This window comes from Rhinoderma darwinii, chromosome 2 (assembly GCF_050947455.1).
Source record: "Rhinoderma darwinii isolate aRhiDar2 chromosome 2, aRhiDar2.hap1, whole genome shotgun sequence".
NCBI lineage: Eukaryota > Metazoa > Chordata > Amphibia > Anura > Rhinodermatidae > Rhinoderma > Rhinoderma darwinii.
The window spans coordinates 265,988,012-266,010,608 of record NC_134688.1 but is presented as its reverse complement, the minus strand read 5'-3'; the positions used below and the strand labels follow the sequence as shown (position 1 = coordinate 266,010,608).

Sequence of the window (22,597 nt, the reverse complement as noted above, 5' to 3'; positions counted from 1 at the left end):
ACTGTTACAATATATCATTATTTAGTCCCCACGGTGAACGCCGTAAAAAAAAATTAAAACTGTCAGAATTGCTGTTTTGTGGTCACTTCATCTTCCACAAAAAAGGAAATAAAACATGATCAAAAAGTCTCATGTACCCTAAATTGGTACCAATATAAACTACAGCTCGCCCGGCAAAAAGTAAGCCCTCATACCGTTAAATCGACGGAAAAATAAAAAAGTTATGGCTCTCAGAATATGGCGACAAAACTATACATTTTATTTTTAACAATCAGTTTTTTCCTTATAAAACATAAAAAAAACTATAGAAATTTGGTATCGTTGTAATTGTATTTACCCGAAGAATAAAGTTAACATGGTGTTTTTACTGCACGGTGAACGCCATAATAAACAAAACCACCCGAAAGGTTGAGGAATCACAGTTTTTTTTCCTATTCCACCCCAAAAATATATTTTTTCCAGTTCCCCACTACATTCTATGGTACAATAAATGATGCTGTGAAAAATCTACAACTAAGGCCTCATGCACACGACCGTGCTCGTAATTACGACTCGTAATTACGAGCACGGCCGGCCACGGGCAGCCAGCCGCTTTTGCGAGCCGTGCTCCCATTATAAATCATAGCAGCACGGCCCGTAAAATGAAAAAATAGAACATGTTCTATTTTTTTAACGGCACAGGCACCTTCCCGTGAGAAAACGGGAAGGTACCCGTGACTAACAGAAGTCTATGGGCCCGTTATTGCGGGTCGTAATTACGACCCGCAATAACGGGTGTTTTTACGGTCGTGTAAATGAGGCCTCACCCCGCAAAAAACAAGCCCTCATACGGCAACATTGGTGGAAAAATACAGCAACATTGATGGATAAATAAAAAAGTTACAGCTTTTGAAAGGTGGGAAAGAAAAAATAAAAGTGAAAATCCGAAAAATAGCTGCGGCGGGAAGATGGGCCAGATTTATAAAAACCAAAGCTGGTAAATAGTGATGGCGCATAACAACCAATCACATCACTGCTTTCATGTTCTAATCGTTCTAGAAAAATGAAAGTTGCTTACTGATTGGTTATTATAGGCACTTCACGCCTGCATTGTACTTGTGCATTAGATCATTTCGCTGTATATTCTAAAGACAGAGTAATCAAATAACTCATATGATTTGTACATTTTTTCTGGCAGAAAACGTGATAAAAAAAAAACCCTGGAGATATATATATCAATCAGAACAGGTGACCTGTAATTCACTTTTGCTGTGCAGCATTTCCTGTTAAGGGTATGTGCACACACACTAATTACGTTCGTAATTGACGGACGTATTTCGGCCGCAAGTCCCGGACCGAACACAGTGCAGGGAGCCGGGCTCCTAGCATCATAGTTATGTACGATGCTAGGAGTCCCTGCCTCTCCGTGGAACTACTGTCCCGTACTGTAATCATGTTTTCAGTACGTGACAGTGGTCCTGCAGCGAGGCAGGGACTCCTAGCATCGTACATAACTATGATGCTAGGAGCCCGGCTCCCTGCACTGTGTTCGATCCGGGACTTGCGGCCGAAATACGTCCGTCAATTACGGACGTAATTAGTGTGTGTGCACATACCCTCAACTGGAACTCAAGCGCTGTGTGGCTCGTAACGCGTAGGAACAGGTGACGTCATCACCACGGGACGATGCAGAGTGCTGACCCCGGAAGTGTCTCCTCACACGTGGTTGTTGGGGAAAGTCTGTCAGATGAAGCTGGTTGGCCGGCTACAAGGAGTAGTTACTGCGATGGCCTGTCAGCCTTCATTTAGAGACATGGTTGGTAAAGTGATGAAGCTTCCCGGCGGATCTAATGGTTGTAGGAACGGCCCGGACAAAGATGTCAAGGGTGAGGAGGGTAATGCTTTGTAGGAGACCTGCGGTGATGGAGCCTGATGACTGAATGCTGTACTGCTTGTGTACTGAATGACTGTACAGGTGCCATTGACCTATTCTATAGCAGCTGACAGGCTTATACTGGGAGGAGACCACAGTTCTCAATACATATTCTGTGTAAAGTTTGGTTTATATGTGTTGTATAGACAGGATCCACAGTAAGGCTTCATGCGCGCAATCGTAGTGGTTTTGCTGACCGCTAAAAAAAACTATCAGGACCCACAAAAATAATAAGGCCCCATGCACATGACTAATTACCGAAACGTTCACTTCTATTGTCCACGGATATCTTCCCGTTTATTTACGGGAAGGTGTTGGGGCTGTATAAGTGTACCGCACAAGATAGGATGTGTTCTACCTTTTGCTTTTTACGGTCTGTTCTCCCATACGTTGTATGGGAGCACGGGCTGAAAATGCGGGCAGCCGGCCGTGCCCGCTTTTGCGGCTCGTGATTACGGGCACGGCCGTGTGCATGGGGCCTTAATGAGCTTAGTGAAACTGCAAATACCGACTGTAAAATGGCTTATGACTTTTTGTGGACCCAGCGCGGATCCATGGAAACCACGGAAGTGTACATGGGGCCATAGAAACGAATGGGTCTGCAATTTATCCTCAAAAGATGCGGATGCAAATGCACGGTCGTGTGCCTGAGGCCTAATGGATGGGATGTAGCAAACTACTCCCCCAGCTGCAGGCCACAAGATCAGCCTATGTTCACACTACCGTTATCAGTTTACCTCTCTTCCATCAGAGGAAGAGGTGATCGATACATTAAACGGAAAGCAACGGTTTCATTTGAATTACCATTCATTTCAATGGTAATTCTTTTGTATTAGTTGTTTTCCGTTTGTCTCCGTTCGCTAGGTTTCTGTTTCTTTGAACGGAAACAAAAGTGCGGTCTGCAGAACTTTTGTTTCCATTCAAAAAAATGGAAATCTAGCGAATGGAGACAAACGGAAAGCAACAAACAAAATAATTACCATTGAAATTAATGGTAATCCTAACAAAACCGTTGCTGTATGTTTAATGTATTGATCCTCTCTCTTCCTCTGACGGCCGAGAGGTAAACTGATAATAACGGTAGTGTGAAAGAAGCCTTATTTTTGATTTCAGACTGGATTTAACAGTCTTTATTAGGAAGTATAACCATGTCTAGTGCTCGGCTATTGTCAGCCATAACATTAAACCCACCTGCCTAATATTGCATAGCTCCCCCTTGTGCCCGCAAAACAACTGCCCACAGTAATACCTCTGAAGTATTACATCCCAAGTAAGGATCCCAGCCCCCTCTAATCATTGTAAGTTATACGGGGCGAGAGGGACCCAGTCTTTCACACGCTACTCATAGGCCTGTTCCGGGCACCGCTGAAAGAGATGCTAGGATACAAATAGGCAGATCTGCCCTGGTAGTGGACCTGCTCAAACAAAGCTCAGATTGAGTTTTTCGCAGAATATTTGTTTAATTAGTTAAAATGGAGTTTTCATATCTTGTGAAATGAGTAAAATTGTATCTGTTTTTATGGTCTTGAAAACTATTTGACACAAACAGGAGCAAAGCAGCAGCTTCCTAGGTCAGGGGTATTTGAAAAGCTCAGAATAAATCTATCATTGCGATCCTATGTGTTATTATTCCTTTTGTCAGTTATCTGTAATGTCATTCCGCCCCCTCCACAGGTTGGAAAGAAATCCTAAATACTTCTGCTGGTGTCCTACAACAAGACGGAGTGATTGGTGTGCCCACTGACACCATATATGGAATTGCCTGCCTGGCACAGAGCTCGCAGTCCATTAGGAATATTTATAATGTGAAAGGACGCAACGGGACCAATCCACTGGCTATCTGTGTTGGGGCCATTGAGGATATGTATAAGTCAGTAATAAAGCACTACAGCTTTCTATATAGTTCGTTCATGTAAAATTTCCGTTTTTTGGATTACGACATATTAATCTACATAACTTCGTTCTGATTCACTTCGCATTTTAGCTCCTGATGTACACACTAAACATGTCCATAGGGCTCCATTAGCCCTTGTTTTTTTATTTTTTTTGGATGATGAAATTACATAGTAGACTACACTATTCCATCCTGAGGGATTCCGCAAAAAAAAGACCCGTTTACCTCGCGGTGTATGTGTTTTTTTTTTTTTTTTTTATTTTTTTTTTTAACATGGGGCGTATGTGTGATAGATGGCACTGTATGGCATCCTTCAGAGGTATAGGTTAAAGGTATTTCTCGGGGAGCTTCCCCGGGAAGAGCTTCAGGTAGCTCTCGGCCCTGGGGATGCTCCGGACATCACTGTCCATATATGGATAGTGATATCAGGGGCTTTCAATTGCGGAGTTACCGGATAGAGCATCAGGCATAGGGAGTATACGTAGGTATACTTTTTTTTTCAACTGTATGGAATAGCATTGACTCCAGCTGCTGGTTGCACAGTAATAGGGAGTAACTTGTTAGTCAACGGCTGGAGGTTGTGGAGAAGGGGGCAGCATGAATATACTTGGACTCAAGCTTGCAGCACTGGCCTCATACTGCAAGTATGACTACTAAATACTACAACACATTAATAAGTGACATCACGCTGAAATCAACATCGGTCACTACTTTATGCTGCCCTCAGACAGGCATCATAAATATCTGGCTGATTTGCTTTGGGCATTTATGGCATATCAGTGGGATATGCCATAAAAGCAACGAACTGTTGCGGGTCCTACATCTGGAACCCTTGACTAATGGGATAAGAGGTCTGGTGACCTCACTTGTTGGCCACTGCGGCCACCATATCGATTACATGGAGAAGTAGCTGTGTGCAAGCCATGTGCTGCTTACTTGGCTCTTTCTTTTAAAGGAGTGGGCTGCTTTTACATATAAATTTTTCAAATGTGTTAGAATCCTGAATATATGCAACTTACTAGTATATATTATTAGAGGTTCTGCGCCATTTGGCACTCTGAAACTGCGTCCCCTTTTTAGCATAGTCCTCTGTACTGACCGCAGGCCACTCCCGTCATGAAAATGGCTGCAGATGAAGGAGCATGTGATGAGACATGTCCATCAGCCTCCTCCATTGCAACACACTGTGCCTGTCATCCAGGACCTGTGCAAGCACAGATAAAGCTTGGTAGTAAGATGACAATACTTTCATCTGCGCTAGGCACGGCCTAATAGGCATATAGCCATGGCAGGATTGGGGCCCTATGTTAGGCACCCCAGCTGCCATGGCCTGTGTACTTCAGAGAGTAAAACCCTCATATTACGCTTCAAAATACACTTTGAAGATGCCTGCAAACAGCCTTCCATTGTTTTCAATGGTACAAAGCTGTATAATTCACGCAAACCATAATTTTACACACTGTTTGAAAAAATTTATAAAAATCCGCCTAAAAAAAGTGCTTGTCACTTCTTGAGGCTTTTTTGAGCAGATTTTGAACATATCCCATTGACCATGCCAAAAACGATTAAAAAAATGTACTTGGTTTTCAGAGGCTGATTTCCCTGCCACAAAATAAGCCATGTGAACGTGCACTAAGGTGTTAAATTGCAGGGATCGGAGTGATCTCCCATTGCAGGAACAGGGCTTTTTGATACACCCCGTCTCCTGCCCTGACCACACATGCGAGATCACCATGACTAAAATGTACGTTGCGGAGTGGGAACTCGCACCAAACTGTGACGTACATCGTTGTCGCTGGTCGGCAACTGGTTAATGTAATGTATGAATGGCTTAAAAGCCCATTCCTTCCTAGTACACACTAGTGCCAATTTTCTTGTTCTATTGCTATATGTGTTTAGGAGAGATACGCATAGTAAAAAGAGGGTCTAACGCAACCCGGGATATTTGGATCTTATTGCACCTTCTCATGTGTAAGGTCTTATCAGATCTTGGTTACTGGACCCAAAGTACACTTGTACAAGCTGCCGTTCAATACTCATCAGCAATGTGTGTACAGCGGTACTAAATGCCTCTAATGTTTTTGTGTAAAATTTTATGCACATCTGTTTTGGTATGTTTGAAGCATTTTCCTTAGATAAACCGTGTTTACTGAACAAAGCTTCGCTCTACCTAGTTTTCTCACCCAGATATTTTTAGTTGATCCTTAGCAACAGTCTGCAATCTGGCACTATGTAACACTATTGTTAACCTTTTGCTCTCTGTGGTTCGTTACTAAAAAGCGATTTGGACATTTAAAATACTTCTAAAAAAAAAAGTCTGATGTGATTCTGTTGATTGCAGATATTGCCAGGTTAATGTCCCTGACCAGTTACTTCGGGATTTATTACCTGGGCCAGTTACTTTGGTGATGGAGCGATCAGATGAACTTAATAAGGAGCTGAACCCTTACACTTCAGTAAGCATGAACTTCTTTTTATGTAATTGCCAGTAGTATTCATGTAAGTGGTGGGGGGGGGGGACGACATTGTGATTCTATGAAAGTTCTTGTTCCATAGCATTATAGAAGCGATCAAATGATCGCATTGTGAAGTCCCCTGGTGGAACCTAAAATAAATTAAAGTTTAGTAAAGTTAATAAAATCAAATTAAGTATAAAAATGAAAAAAATAAAAATACACCTGTATAATATTGGTAAGGAAAGAACAAAAACGCAATGGTAGCTTTTAGACGGAAAAACAAATGGCTCCTGGAATGTGGCGACGCAAAATCAAAGAGAAAATCCTGAAGGTCAAAATAGACTCAGTCCTTCGTTCTTTAGATTTAGTGGATGCCCCATTAGTATGTTTATAGACCTGTTTGTAGAAGGGTAACTAAACCCGCTGTGTTGTCCTTGACTTTATTTTTATAAGGCGCTTTCTTCTAAATGTACCAACCCCAATTTCTCTAACCTATTAAAGTTGTCGTTTTATGTCTTTTGTTTGTTTTTTTTCTTCCTTATTTGTACTGAACTTTAGTCATGTCATTCCAGTTGGTGGGTGTTCGTATACCAGATCACGCATTTATCAGACAGCTGGCACAGATTTGCTCCGAGCCATTGGCACTAACTAGTGCGAACATCAGCACCCAGCCAAGCACATTATCAGTTGAGGTATTATCATATGATCTGTTTTCAAGTAGTTCTTTAAACATAAATGTTTGTAATTTTACGTGACACATTGTGATCTACTACAGATTTGTTTGTAATGTAATTAATGCAGAAATTGGCAAGTAAGATACAGAAAATGGTTTTAATCTCCTTCCTACATATACCGTAGTTGTAAAATGTCGATCCTTTTATGTAAATAAGCATCTTTTGCTTGGTTTTGATTTTAGATATGAATATAATGAGTTATATATTTGGAAGGCATATGAGTAAGTTTCTTTATTGGTTGTAGGAGTTTAAAGACCTGTGGCCAGTGTTATCCCTAGTAGTGGATGGAGGACCTATTGGAGATTTGTCAAGTCCAGAATGTAGATTAGGATCAACTGTAGTTGATCTTTCTGTTACTGGGAAGTTTACAATTATCAGACCTGGATGGTAAGTTCTCAAAGGATTATCTATTCTTGCTGTCTTGGGTTTTCTGAATATACACATTTTACAGGGGTTTTTCCAAAAAAGGGGAAGAAAGGGGTAAAGAAGGGCTAGAAGCGTGAGATCAAAGGATCTCTGGATAAGTTGTATGGACCGGATTAGAAAGGTATAGTTTACCTAGCAGGGATGGGGTGAACGCTCCCTCAGTAAGAACACCCTATTGTGTTTACAAATCCCATTTAACATATGCCACAATATCAATGGTCAAATGGGAGTAGAGGGGGAAAGATGCGCACATATGTTTTTATAGTAAAGACCGTCACTGGGTTGTGTCCTGTATAGCTTCACTGACATGCTTTTAGGCAAATAGCTGCATTACACAATGTTGTGCAGTTGCTCTTATGTATGAGCAACAGGTCTGTTGGTCAGTTACTGGTGATATATACTTTTCAGTACACTTTCTTTTGTTGCCAGTAACTTAATTTATTGTAGAGAACTGGCAACATGAAACATTAAATAGTGAAAACCGCTAGAGAAACGCCACTCTCTCTTCCAGTCTCCTGCTTCTTGCCCTTCTTTCCTCTAATCTTTCCCCTTTTTTTTTGAACATTCTATATTGGTGATGTACATCAGGGCAATATTCGAAGCTTAAATAAAAAAATAAAAATCCCCAAAGAGGTATTTTTATTATAAGCACACTTCTTTCCTAACACCTGTCTCTGTTGGCCCCATGGACATTGAATAGAGCGGCAGCGCATATGTGTGACTGCCGCTCCATTCAAAATCATCCTTCGATCATGCAGTGAGGAGGAACTGGGTTCAGGACATACGTTTATCACCGATCCTGTGGATAGGTGATAAATGTGCTTAATAGGAAAACCCCTTTAGAGTGAAGCTATCACTAGATTATACTGCTTGGGTTTAGCGTCCTAAACATGCCACTCACAAAACTGTCCGCCTTAGCATTTTGTTTAAAAAAAAATAAGTTATGGTACACTGTCCGCTGAATGTAAATGACCAGAGTAAGAGTACTGAGATGAGTCTGGATGTATCGGCCTTGGCGTCATCTGAGCATGTCCAGAAGGCTTTTCTCTGGTAATTTACATACAGTGGATGCCGTATTAAACTTTCAAAACTGTCTTGTTTTAGCATTTTGTTTAACCCCTTCCCGCTCCTGGACGTACTATTAGGTCATGGTAGCTGTATCGTTCACGCTCCATGACCTAATAGTACGTCACGGGAGTAACGGCCATTTCGGCCGTCTTCCCGACACATACAGGAGCTGTGACAGCCGCTCTCCCGTACAGCAGTTGCCGCAGCTCCTACAGCGGGGACCGATCGCTGTGTCCCCGCTGATTAACCCCTTAAAAGCCGCGTTCAATAGTGATCGCGGCTTTTTAGGGGTTAAACCACCTTCGACGGCCCGCTACATGATAGCGGGCAGTGATGGTTGCTATGGCAACCGGACGCCTAATAATGGCGTCCGGCTATGCCATCTACGGAAGCCTTGTGGGTCCTGACAAAGTCAGGACCCACTGCTTGCTGTCAGTGAGTAGCTGACCGCTCTAATACGCTGCACTACGCATGTAGTGCAGTGTATTAGAATTGCGATCAGGGCCTCCTGCCCTCAAGTCCCCTAGTGGGACAAAGTAATAAAGTTAAAAAAAAGATGTGTGAAAATAAAAGTTTTAAAAGTAAAAATCCCCCTTTTTACCTTATCAGTCCTTTATTATTAATAAAAATAAACAAACTATACATAATTGGTATCGCCGCATCCGTAACGGCCTGACTTACAAAATTAACAATAAAACATACCATGTATGTACCTAAAAATGGTTCTGATCGAAACTACAGTTTTACGCAAAAAACAAGTCCTCGCACGGCTTTTTTGATGGAAAAATAAAAGTTATGGCTTAACACAAAAAAAAAATATTTTTTACAAAACTTATTTTGTTGTGCATAAGACATGAAAAAAACTATAAACATCTGGTATCGCCGTAATCGTATCGCCCCGCAGAATAAAGTGAATATGTCATTTATAGCGCACGGTGAACGCTGTAAAAAAGAGAGAAAAAACAGAATTGCTGTTTTTTAGTCACCACGCCACTTAAAAATAGAATAAAAAGTGATCAAAAAGTCGCATGCGCCCAATGAAAACTGAAATTAATTCCTCAAGGGGTCTAGTTTAAAAATAAACCCAAGATTAATTCCCTGAGGGGTGTAGTTTAAATAATGGGGTCACTTTTGGGGGGTTTCCACTGTGTTGGCACCACAAGACCTCTTCAAACCGGACATGGTGCCTAAGAAAAAAAAGGAGGGCTCAAAATCCACTAGGTGCTCCTTTGATTCGGAAGCCGGTGCTTCAGTCCATTACCGCACTAGGGCCACATGTGGGATATTTCTCAAAACTGCAGAATCTGGGCAATAAATATTGAGTTGCGTTTCTCTGGAAAAACCTGTTTTTACAGAAAAAAAAATGGAATAAAAAGGATTTTCTGACAAAAAAAAAAAAGAAATATGTAAATTTCACCTCTACTTTGCTCTAAATTCCTGTGAAACACCTAAAGGGTTCATAAACTTTCTAAATGCTGTTGTGAATACTTTGAGGGGTCTAGTTTCTAAAATGGTGTATTTGATAGGGGTTTCTAATATATATATATATATATATATATATATGTCCCTCAAAGCCACTGAACTGGAACCTAAATAAATAAATGAGGCAATACTTCGCTTCTTACATTATACTGATGAGAAGTGCCCACCTCGAGATGACCCCAGTTTTGACCGTTTGTATAAACGGAGACCCCTATTAGACCACTTCAGTGCCCGGTTTTCCCAAGCATACACCCCCGAGAAGTGTATTTCTATTGATGAGTCCTTGGTACATTTTAAAGGGAGGCTTCAATACCGCCAGTACCTGCCGAGTAAGGGTATGTGCACACGATAATGACAATTACGGATGAAATTACGGATGAAATTACGGAGCTGTTTTCAGGAGAAAACCGCTCCTGCATTTCAGACGTAATTGCTCGTACTTGCGTTTTGCGAGGCGTCCATTACGGCCGTAATTTGGAGCTGTTCTTCATTGAAGTCAATGAAAAACTGCTCAAATTACGTCCAAAGAAGTGTCCTGCACTTCTTTAACTACGCTGTTATTTTACGCACCGTCTTTTGACAGCGACGAGTAAAATTACAGGTAGTCGGCACAGTACGTCGGCAAACCCATTGAAATGAATGGGCAGATGTTTGCCAACGTATTTGAGCCTTGTTTTCAGGCGTAATTCGAGGCGTTAAAAGCCTCGTTTACGCCTGAAAATAGGTTGTGTGAACCCAGCCTAAGAGGGCAAGGTGTGGCGTGAAGATGTATAACCTGTGTGAGAGTGCATCAGGGTATATGTACAAATTTAGGCTATATGAAGGGAAGGACACCAGTATTCAGCCCCCATAATGCCCCCTTACTGGGAGGTATTACAAAAATTGTGTGGGATTTGGTGCACCCACTGCTGGACCAGGGTTACCACCTCTACCTGGATAATTTTTATACCAGCGTCCAACTCTTCAAGTGCCTCGCTTCCAGAAGTCCTGCGGCATGCGGCACTGCTAGAAGAAATCTGACCGCAGCACATACCTAGTGCAGCTGTCACGTAAACCTATAGTCATGCTTCGAAGCAGCATAGCATTCCCATGCATGGATTTATCAGTACGACCCTGATTACCACGTCTTCCCCAGTGACAACTGGTACATTAGTGTCTGTTTCTGGCCATGTGATCACCATGATAGCCAATCATAATTATCACTATAAAGTTTGTTTCAAAACAAAGTTCTGGAGCTGCCCTTTTATTAAAATAAAACCTAAAGACACATACAGCAAAATAATAAAAAAAAGATTTGGGGCGCTACCTCACCTTCTGGGTCACGTAACTACGCCACTTAGCATGGGTAAGTGTACTACCAAGGTCCTGTTGGGTTTTACACATACCCACCGTACCTGTCACTCTGACTACATTTAAACTCCTATTTTGAGTTTTCTACTTTCCTTCTCTTCTGACATGTACCTACTTAAGTGGATACATCTCTAATTTGGATATAATAATCATGTGATTTCTTATGCTATATATACTCTTTGTACATGTTTTTGACAATGTGCATGTAAACGTTGATCCAGATGTGGACCTGTTTTTTAGATTCTCTATTTTTGTCTACAATAAAGACATTTTCTATTTTTGTTGGAAGTGATAGTAATGGACTCCTTTTTTTTCTCTAGTTTATATATATCATTGTTGGAGTCCTTATCTCTAGCAACCTATGTAGGTTGTTGAGACCTTTAATTCCCACCGAGATACTTATGTGTCCTGTGAGACTTTTGTGTCTAATGTCATTGACTGGATGTCTGATCAGTTTATATGATGGGGTGACACCTGTCGTCTGCAATGTCTGTCTGCCTGTCATTCCTCTGCCTGTCATTCATCTGCCTAGGCGTCAAATTATGGAACCTGTCCTGGACGGATTACCAAAACCCTATGCTCGTTAAGCAGCTGTATTCTGTAAACGACAAGTAGAGACTCTTCCACAACATAGATCATACAATTGTGCCTTTGCCAATTCTATCTCTTTTCGGATGCCCTTTGTTCAGTCCCTGAGATGGAAGCTATGTCGCAATACATTAAAGAGAACCTAGAACGAAGGTTTGCTTGCACGTAATATTCCCCTGCTGGAGCACACCTCTTCTTTGTTCTGGAAAAATATTGTACCTTGAAGTAAATGGGTACCCTCTGTCAATAATTTCTGAGCTCTGACCATTTACAAGGGGCCAAGGACTTCACCAAGTTAGATTAATGGGGTGCTTACAACTTGATTCGTGCCCCTGAATGAGATGAGTGAAAAACTGCATTTAATAGTAGGGACACTTATAATGTGGTGACAGAGCCTCTTTAAAGTGCCCTATCTCCTACATAAGATCGGCGCTATAATGTAGGTGACAGCAGTGCTTTTTATTAAAAAAAACAATCTATTTTTACCACTTAGCGTTTTTAGATTTATGCTAATGAGTTGCTTAATGCCCAACTGCGCGTATTTTTACTTTAGACCAAGTGGGTGTTGTACAGGGGAGTGTATGACGCTGACCAATCAGCATCATGCACTCCTCTCCACTCATTTACACAGCGCATAGGGATCCTGTTAGATCCTTATGTGCTGTGTAAATGAGTTTTACCAGAGAAACGCAACTCCATATTTATTGCCCAGGTTCTGCAGTTTTTAGAAATATCCCACATGTGGCCCTTGTGTCCTAATGGACTGAAGCACCGGCCCCAGAAGCAAAGGAGCAACTAGTGGATTTGGGGCCTCCTGTTTTTAGGAATATATTTTAGGCACCTTGTCAGGTTTGAAGAGGTCTTGTGGTACCTAAACAGTCAACCCCCCCCAAATAATTACCCCATTTTGGAAACTACACCCCTCAAGGCATTTTTCTAGGGATATAGTTAGCATTTTGACCCCACAGTTTTTTTGTGCAGAATTTAGTGGAATTAGGCTGTGAAGATGAAAATCACCTTTTCTGTGGAAACATAGAATTTTTTTAATTTTTACAAGGAATAAAGGAGCAAAAGGTTTTCCGTACCATGTCGGGTTTGCAACGCCCTGGAGGGACCAAAATAGTGGTGACCCTATTTTGGAAAATAACACCCTCAAGGAATTTTTCTAGGGGTATAGTGAGCATTTTGACCCCACAGGTTTTTTTGTAGAATTTAGCGGAATTAGGCCGTGAAAATGAATATCCACATTTTTGTCCACTAAAATGTTTAATTTTTTTAATTTTCACAAGGAATAAAAGAGCAAAAGCACGCCAACATTTGTAAAGCAATTTCTCCTGAGTACGGCAATACCCCATATGTGGTCATAAATGTTTTTTTATTGGAAATTAACCCTTTCAGGACTGATCCTTTTTTGCCTTTTCATTTTTCGTTGTTCACTCACCGCCTTCCAAGACCCATAATTTTTTTTTATTTTTCCGTCAATAGAGCGGTGTGAGGGCTTATTTTTGCGGGAAGAGTTGTCGTTTTTATTAACACCATTTAAAGTACCATAAAATGTACTGGGAAACTGAAAAAAAATAATTTGCGGGCTGAAATTGGAAAAACTGATTCCTCCATTGTTTTTGGGGTCTTGTTTTTAAGTCTTTCATGGTGCGGTAAAAAGACAACTTTAGTTTTATTCTGCGTCTCAATACGATTTACGATTACACTGATACCAAATGTATATAGTTTTTTTTATATTTTACTATTTTTACAAAGAAAAGACTATTTGTTAAAAAAATAAAAACATTTTTGTATGCTCACATTCTGACATCCAGAACTTTTTTATTTTTTGGTTGATTTGAGCGCTATGAGGGCTTATTTTTGGTGGGACGAGCTGTAGCTTTTATTGGTACCATTTTATGGTACATACATCTTCCTGATCACTTTTTATTACATCTTTTTTAGAGCTAAGGTGACCAAAAAAACAGCGATTTTGGCGTTTTTAAATTCTTTATTTATTACGGCGTTCACCGTGCGCAATAAATTAAATTTTACTTTATTCTGCAAGTCGGTACGATTACGGCGATACCTTATGTATATAGTTTTCTTTAAGTTTTGCAGCGTTTGCACAATAAAATTAAGTTTCTATAAAATGTATTTTCTGAGACACCATATTCCGAGCCGTAACTTTTTTATTTTTTAGTCAAAAAAGCTGTGGGAGGTCTTGTTTTTTGCGGGACGGGTTGTAGTTTTTATTGGTCACTTTTTATTTATCTTGGGAGGGGTGGTGACCAAAAAATAGCGATGCTGACACAGTTTTCCGTTTTATTTTATAGTGCGGAAAAAATACTATAGTTGCATAGTTTGGGTTGTTACGAACGTGGTGATACCAAATATGTGTACGTTTTTTAACATTCATTTTTTTCCTATAAATAAATGACTACTTATAGGAAAACTTTTATTTTTACACTTTTATAAAACATTTTTATTAACTTTTTTTTACTTTTTACCAACGCCCCAAGTAGTGTCCTGCAGTTCTTTGACACGGGCGTATTTTTACGCGCCGTCTTTTGACAGCGACACGTAAAATTACACCTCGTCTGAACAGAACATCGTAAAACCCATTGCAAGTAATGAGCAGATGTTTGCAGACGCAATGGAGCCGTCTTTTCCGGCGTAATTCGAGGCGTAAAACCTCCATTACGTCTGAAAATAGGCCGTGTGAACATACCCTTATCCTTAGGCCAAATTGGACACCTTTGGAGGACACCTTTGTAGTTTGAGGCCTTACCAAGTGACCAGTAAGATAACCTACATCAACATATTTGGTATCCATGCAATCAGAACAAATTCAAAAATAAATCTAGAGGAATGAAAAAGTTAAAACATTTATTTATTTGAAAACTTTTACACAACAAATTGAAGAAAAGTGTTGTGTTTTTTTTTGCATTTTTGTAAGATTTTGAAAAAAAACCTTCAAAGAACCTATAGTATATACCACAAAATAAAGCCCTGTTCTGCTGGAAAAAAAAACATACCAACATTATAGGGATACATATGATTCCTACGAAGTTATCAATGAAATAACCGTGAAACTGCTAATTTTTCTTTGGTCATTAACCCCTTAGTGACCACTAATATGCCTTTTTACGTCGGTCACTAATGGGCTTTAGGCTAGGCTGACGCCTTTTCACGTCAGCCTAGTCTAAGTCCTGCACGGGTCTCCCGTGCAGGCTGGTGCCGGGGCTCTGCTGTCTGACAGCTGAGCTCCTGCTCCAACGCCCGCGATCGAAGTTTACTTAGATCGCGGCCGTTTAACCCGTTAAATGCCGCCGTCAATAGCGACCGCGGCATTTAACTTTGTTTACAGAGGGAGTGCGCTCCCTCTGTCACCCATCGGCGGCCCGCGAATGCAATCGCGGGTCTCCGATGGGGTGTCATGGCAGCCGGGGGCTTGATAAAAGCCCCCATGTCTGCCCTGGACATATGCCTGTTAGGACGTGCCGGAGGCACGTCCTAACAGATTGCCTGTCAGATTTACACTGACCGGCAATAATGCTCTGGTATACGAAGTATACCAAAGCATTATAGCAGCGATCGGAATATCGCACAGTAAAGTCCCCTAGTGGGACTAATAAAATAAGTCATCAAAGTGAAATAAAGATTATTAATAAAAAGTACAGTAAAAAAATAAAACAATTTTTTCCCATAAAGTGGTTTTATTTAGTAAAAGTGTAAAAAAAAAAAAGTACACATATGTGGTATCGCCGCGACCGTAATGACTCCATTAATAAAGTTAATATGTAATTTAAACCGTAAAGTGAACACCGTAATAAAAAAACGCAAAAAACCATGGCGAAAGTGCAATTTTTTTCCATTGCCCCCCAAAAAAGTCATAATAAAAATGAATCAATAAGTCCCATGCACCCCAAAACAGTACCATTCAAAACTACGTCTTGTCCCGCAGAAAACAAGCCCAAAAAATCACTACATTGATGGAAAAATAAAAAAATTACGGCTCTTGGAAAGCGACGATGCAAAAGCAAATAATTTTAGTTCAAAAGTGTTTTTATTGTGCAAAAGTCGTAAAACATAAAAAAACCTCTACATATGTGGTATCGCCGTAATCGTACCGACCCATAGAATAAAGGTAACCTGTTATTTACGTCGCATAGTGAACGGCGTCCATTTTAAAACGCATAGAACAATGGCGGAATTTCAGTTTTTTTTTATAATCCCCCCCCCCCCCCAAAAGGTTAATAAAAGTTCATATAAAAATTATATGTACCCAAAAATGGTGCTATTAAAAAGCACAACTAATCCCACAAAAAACAAGTCCTCATACAGCTATGTAGACAAAAAAATAAAAAAGTTATAGCTCTTTGAATGCGACTATAGAAAAACGAATAAAATAGCTTGGTCATTAGGGCCTAAAATGGGCTGGTCACTAAGGGGTTAAAGAGGCTCTGTCACCAGATTCTCAAATCCCTATCTCCTATTGCATGTGATCGGCGCTGCAATGTAGATAACCGTAAAGTTTTTTTTTTTGTTGTTTTTTTTTAAACATTTTTGGCCACGTTATGAGCTATTTTATATGTATGTGTGTGTATATATATATATATATATATATATATATATATATATATATATATGCAAATGAGCTTTGAAATGGACAACTGGGCGTGTTTTTTTTCCGTATGTCCAACTGGGCGTGTATTGTGTTTTAAACTGGGCGTGTTTACGTGTATGACGCTGACCAATCAGTGACCAGTCAGCGTCATACACTCCTCTCCATTCATTTACACAGCACATAGTGTTCTTACTAGAACGATGTGCAGCCACATACACAAGTGTCCTGATAATGAATACACATGACTTCCAGCCTGGACGTCATGTGTACTCAGAATCCTTTCTGTGAGATTTCCAGCAAGGGAAACAAAATCTCATTTACCTCGTAATCTCGTGAGATTACCAGTGGCTTGCTGGAATCTCACAGAAAAGGTTCAGAAGTGTCAGGATTCTGAGTACACATGACGTCCAGGCTGGAAGTCATGTGTATTCATTATCAGGACACTTGTGTATGTGGCTGCACATCGTTCTAGTAAGAACACTATGTGCTGTGTAAATGAATGGAGAGGAGTGTATGACGCTGACTGGTCACTGATTGGTCAGCGTCATACACGTAAACACGCCCAGTTAAAAACACAATACACGCCCAGTTGGACATACGGAAAAAAACACGCCCAGTTGTCCATTTCAAAGCTCATTTGCATATATATATATATATATATATATATATAATAGCTCATAACTTGGCCAAAAACGAACGTTTTAAAAAAAAAACAAACAAAAAAAAACGTTACGGTTATCTACATTGCAGCGCCGATCACATGCAATAGGGGTTTGAGAATCTGGTGACAGAGCCTCTTTAAGGCCCAGAATGCTTGCAGGGGGAATGGGTTAATCTACTATTGGTATCTATATGGAGGCAGGTAGACCAGTACAGAAGTAATGAATGCGCTTTATTTCTTGTGGTACAAGGCAGTTACATACTGAATACTGTAAGGGGCTGTTTTTTAATTCATACATAATATTAAATCACCTTCTATAATTGTGTTTATTGCAGTGCTCTTATTCCCACATTGGAAATCTTGAAGAACAAATACGGCTTGTCATCTGTGTCCTGACATCCTTTCTACTTGGCTGATTATCTCCTGCAAATTGTAGACTAAGAGATGATCCATGTGATGACGACAAACCAGCACGCGTTTGATGTCATGGTCTGCAAGCACTGGTGAAGTGCAAATGCCTGAAAACTGCGGCAGTAGACTTTCTAATCCGTGGGACCTTTTAATCATTGGACTCTGTTTGAACATGGAATATCTATGAGAAGGAATTATTGAAGATCTTAGGAAAATTATTTATTTAAAAAGATACTGTTACATTGATGACTTATTTTGTTACTGTAATGTCCAATTATAAGAAAGTAGCCAGTTCATTGTTTATTACAGGTGTTTTTTTTTTTTTTTGTTTTTTTTTTTTTTTTATTAAAGGACCAGAGTTAAATTCTTACTTAGGGCGGTTTCAGACAAGTGTAATACGGGCACATCTTTTCACTCATTATGCCTGTAAATGACCAACTAAAAGTATTATATGAAGCTAAGATGCTGTTCGTTTGGGTCATTAGACCCGTGGTCTTTTTTCTTTTTTTTAAGAATTTTTAAATTGAATTTAGATTTCTCAAAGTAAAATAAAATCTCTTTTCAATGTGGGATGGTCACAATTTTTTTTATTCTTTACTTAAAAAAACAACAAACTATGAATGCATTTGGGATAAACTTCCATCAAACACGCATGTACGGCATGGAGATTAGTGCAGGCTTAGAAGCCATCGCTTGTGCTATTACCCGTGGGTCTCAGCGGTTTACTATGGCTGGGTTGCTATGACCACCTGTTCTGCTATGTACAGTAGCCTATTAAAACTGACTGGCATAATACACTGCAGTACAGAAGTACTGCAGTGTATTTTATAAGCGATCAAAACATTGTGCAGCAAATTTAAAAAATTAAAATAGAGTTAAAAAAACAAACTTTTTTTCCCTTTAAAGGGGTTTTGTAATGTTCAGACTTTTTGGCATATGCAATAAATTCCTGATAGATGCCTTTCCCTGCTGTGGAACCAACACCTATGTTCCGAACGGGAAGTAAATGGAATTTAGGGGAACAGCATAGTACAGTGAGCTAGGCTGTTTCTGTAACTTGGGCGTTAGGACCATACCTGGGACTTGCGTCTATCGGACACTTATGGCATATCCTGTTGATGGAAACATAGTTAAGGTTCTTAGAATATGGTGATGCAAAAAACAAGATTTAAAAAAATTAATAAATTTGTGCTCTCTATAAAATCTATTTCTCGATAAATCCATTGGGGGGATAGTACGTGCTATACCCATCCCATAAACACTGGCCAATTAATTACTTTTGTACAAAAGTGGTAGGAGAATAGAAAAACAAACGTGTCCTGGGAAAAAACGTAACAAAACAGTCAGAATGACCGGTCCCAGGCCTGGAATATGCGCCAGAAGCTTCATGACATGGCTAAGTAGCTGCTCGCAAGCTCGGCCATAGCATCCAGATAACAAAAAATTTATTGTAATATATGAACAAAATAAACACGTGACCTGACATATTTTATTATGAGATGTGAATTTACACATTTTCAATATACAAAAATAAACAAATGAGATTAACAATAATAAACAAAAGTACAAATAAGAAGCACTAACCCGAATATATATTAGAGAAAACATACACTATATGTATAAACGTATACAGTATCCATATTTCCAGCACAACTGTACTGGTATTACAAGATATAACCAAAAGTATACCGATTTATCAATTCACAGTAAACGAGTGCAGGTCGGGCTTCTTTTGGGAACAACATTCGGGCATTTTATATTGGTGGCCAATCCCTAGGATATGCCATCAATAGTTCATCGGTAGGGGCCCGACTCTTGGCAATCCCACCGATCAGCCGACTAAATGGGGACGAGCTGATGATCGGCGAGGCCTCTTCATCGCTTACCAGGCACAGCGCCGTACACATCCGTAGTGGCTGTGCCTGGGATTGCAGTCCTGGAGCGTTCGTTGCTTCAGTCAGCTGATCGGCGGGAGTGTTGGGAGTCGGATTCCACCATTCTGACATATAACGAAATAAAAATATTCAAATTTAAAATAAAAAACTTTTCCCATAAGTACAATGTAAAAATAAATTAACATAACTGGAATTACCGCGTCCGTAAATGTCTGACCTATTACAATATATTATTATTTAGCCCACACGGTGAACGCCATAAAAAATTTAAACCGCCAGAATCGCTATTTTTTGGTCACTTCCTCTCCCACAAAAAATGGATTAAAAAAAAATTATCAAAGTCTCATGTACCCCAAAATGGTACCAATAGAAACTATAGCTCGCCCGCAAAAAATAAGCCCTTATGCTGCTCAAAAAAAAAAATGCTTTCAGAATATGGCGACAAAACTCAAATTTTATTTATAACCATCAGTTTTTTCCTTGTAAAAGTAGTAAAACATTATAAAAACTATTTTAAATTTTTCTATTGCCGTAATCGTATTGACCCACAGAATAAAGTTAACATGCCGTTTTTACCGCACGGTGAATGCTGTAAAAGCGAAACAAAGATTGAGGAATCGCTGTTTTTTCTTCCTATTTCACCCCACAAATACTTTTTCCCAGTTTCCCACTACATTATATGGTGCCGATAAAGTCTACAACCCGTCCCATAAAAAAACAAGCCCTCATATGGCTATATAATGTTTAAAAGAAAATACAAGAAATAAACATATAAATAGATCAACTCCATCAACAACTTCTTTTAACTAGAAATCCAACAACCTGGTCCAGGCATAAGCTCTGACTCACCTGAGTGATGAACTCGCAACAAATGTACGACAACATCGTAAGCTAGCTAACCAAAACATTTGTCGACTTTCATTTTTTGAGACTGTAATAAATTCCGCAATAAACCATATTGGTGCACTGTGGAAATGATATCATACAGTTCCTTGCAGAGGTTGTGTTCACTCCTGTTCACTCAGGTAATTGATAATGTCATTTAAAATGTATTGTTGAAATCTTTGCCTGTATAAATAGCGCTTATAGTATAAAAAGTATTTGAATTTTAGAAATTTTCGATGAGCTCAGCGACCATATTAAAATCACCAGGCCACAGGCAGTATGGGGTGAAGTATTCCTTATAATACACATTTCAGCTGCTGCAGGACCACTTTATGAAGAGTCAGCACCCCCAAAATAATCTCAGCCAATGTTTCTAAACGGGCAGCCAGAGTTTCCGTTTAGCACCATCTAAATGCCATATAGAATGTTATTGCTTCCATAGTTTTATCCACAATGCCCCCTATACTATGCCTGTCACATTTGCTACCAACTCCCAGAAATTATATGTATAATATACACGATTCACCCATAACATTGAAACCCCTGACTATCTCATTACAATGGCACCTGTCCAGGGTGGGATATACAGGTCCTTCTCAATGAATTAGAATATCATTAACAAGTTAGTTTATTTCAGTAATTCAATTCAAAAAGTGAAACTCATATTATATAGAATCATTACACACAGAGTGATCTATTTCCAGCATTTTTTACTTTTAATGTTGAAGATTATGGCTAACGCTTAATGAAAACGCAGCTTGCCTGGTTTGGGGCTGTGTAACCGCAGATCAGAGTGCCCTTGCTGACACCTGTCCACCATCGAAAGTACCTACAGTGGTCAAGTGAGCATCGGAACTACAGCATGAAAGAAGTTGGCCTGGTCTGATGAACCACGTTTTCTTTAACATCATGTGGATGGCTCGGTGTGTGTGCGTTGATTACTTGGAGAAGACGTCACCAGGATGCACTATGGGAAGAGGGCGAGCTGGTAGTGGCAGTGTGACACTCTAGGCAATGTTCAGCTGGGAAACCTTGGGACCGGTTACTTTGACACGTACCACCTACTCTAATTAAAGGGCATGTGCACCTTTGTTATGGAAAGAATATATCTGTGTAGCTTGAGAGATTCATATTGCAATATGTTGCTGGTTGATCTCGGTATTGCTGCTTTCTCTTACATGGCTTCATGTAAAGCTGCAGATTCGGAGCTTAGTGGGCATTTGCTGTGAAACACAATGACTTTCCGATTCTCGTGCTCTAACCTGTGTGCCTACGTAATCTTCTCCTCCCTCTTTCAGATAAACATGGCTGTGCAAGCATTAATGGAGAAATATAAACCATTTGACTACTGTTGAAGGGGTTTTCTCATCACAGAAAGTGAATGCACATAGCTAGTATATGCCATCACATTTCTAATTGCATGGGGGTCTTACTGCTAGGACCCCCAACAATTCTGAGAATGAAGGGGGCCCCTTCAGTTTCCTCTCCCCACAGCAGTGCTTCTGGCCACCCGCTGTGCAGGGAATTGCAGCACTGCCCCATTCACTTGTGAAAAAATTGGAAGGGGCCGCAGCACTGTTAAAGTTGCAGCCCCATCATTCTCCGGTCCCAAAGGTCGGACCCTTACCATCAGAATGTGATGGCATATCCTAACAATATGCTATCACTTTCTGGGATGGGAAAACCCCTTTAAAGTTGATCACATTTTTTTAATTTTTATAAATTGAATGAATGTCTAATATAAAATAATTATACATAAAATAAAATAATTTTGTGCTGCCTATGTAAATTATATGCCACCGAATTTAGGGTTAACATCTGCACCTGGTCCGTTCATTTTCATAATAAGTGGTGGTTTAAGAGGTTGAATCCTGGGTAAATAACAAGTGGGAGTAATGACTTAAAAATAATATAAGCCATTGTTCGCACAAAGCAGTTGGGGTTCTTTTACGGCCAGATGCTCAGCGTTTGTGAATGGAGGTTTATTATTTAATAACTGGAGTCACACTCTGTGGTAGTGACTTGTGCAGTTTTTGGAATGAATAAAAAGATATAAAAATGAGTAGTTACTCTGAGACTCTCTGTGGCACTGTTCCGCAGGGAAAATGCAGAGTTGTGCAGTTTTTGGGCCTGGAAGCATATAAATCTGCAGCATACCATATCCCTGGCATTTTTAGCCTTTTTTTGATGGTTTCCAGCCCCTTGTGTTACCCCAAATTATTA

At 39.9% G+C, this 22,597-nt stretch overlaps 1 protein-coding gene across 1 annotated transcript; it reads left to right on the top strand.

The window, feature by feature from the left end:
- Nucleotides 1-1,590: 1,590 nt before the first annotated feature.
- YRDC (yrdC N6-threonylcarbamoyltransferase domain containing) lies at nt 1,591-18,133 on the top strand. The gene is made up of 6 exons (XM_075853241.1): nt 1,591-1,865; nt 3,587-3,782; nt 6,148-6,262; nt 6,835-6,954; nt 7,241-7,383; nt 17,519-18,133. Exons 1-6 carry the CDS (start codon nt 1,727-1,729, stop codon nt 17,577-17,579), a joined length of 774 nt encoding a protein of 257 aa, XP_075709356.1. The 5' UTR covers nt 1,591-1,726; the 3' UTR covers nt 17,580-18,133.
- Nucleotides 18,134-22,597: the final 4,464 nt, after the last annotated feature.

What these genes read in the sequence shown, in the direction of transcription:
- YRDC (XM_075853241.1), top strand. Translation starts at nt 1,727, where the DNA reads ATGAAGCTGGTTGGCCGGCTACAAGGAGTAGTTACTGCGATGGCCTGT. An exon ending in AGCTGAACCCTTACACTTCA is followed by an intron (nt 6,263 to 6,834) that starts GTAAGCATGAAC and finishes ATGTCATTCCAG; the next exon opens with TTGGTGGGTGTTCGTATACC. An exon ending in CAAGCACATTATCAGTTGAG is followed by an intron (nt 6,955 to 7,240) that starts GTATTATCATAT and finishes TATTGGTTGTAG; the next exon opens with GAGTTTAAAGACCTGTGGCC.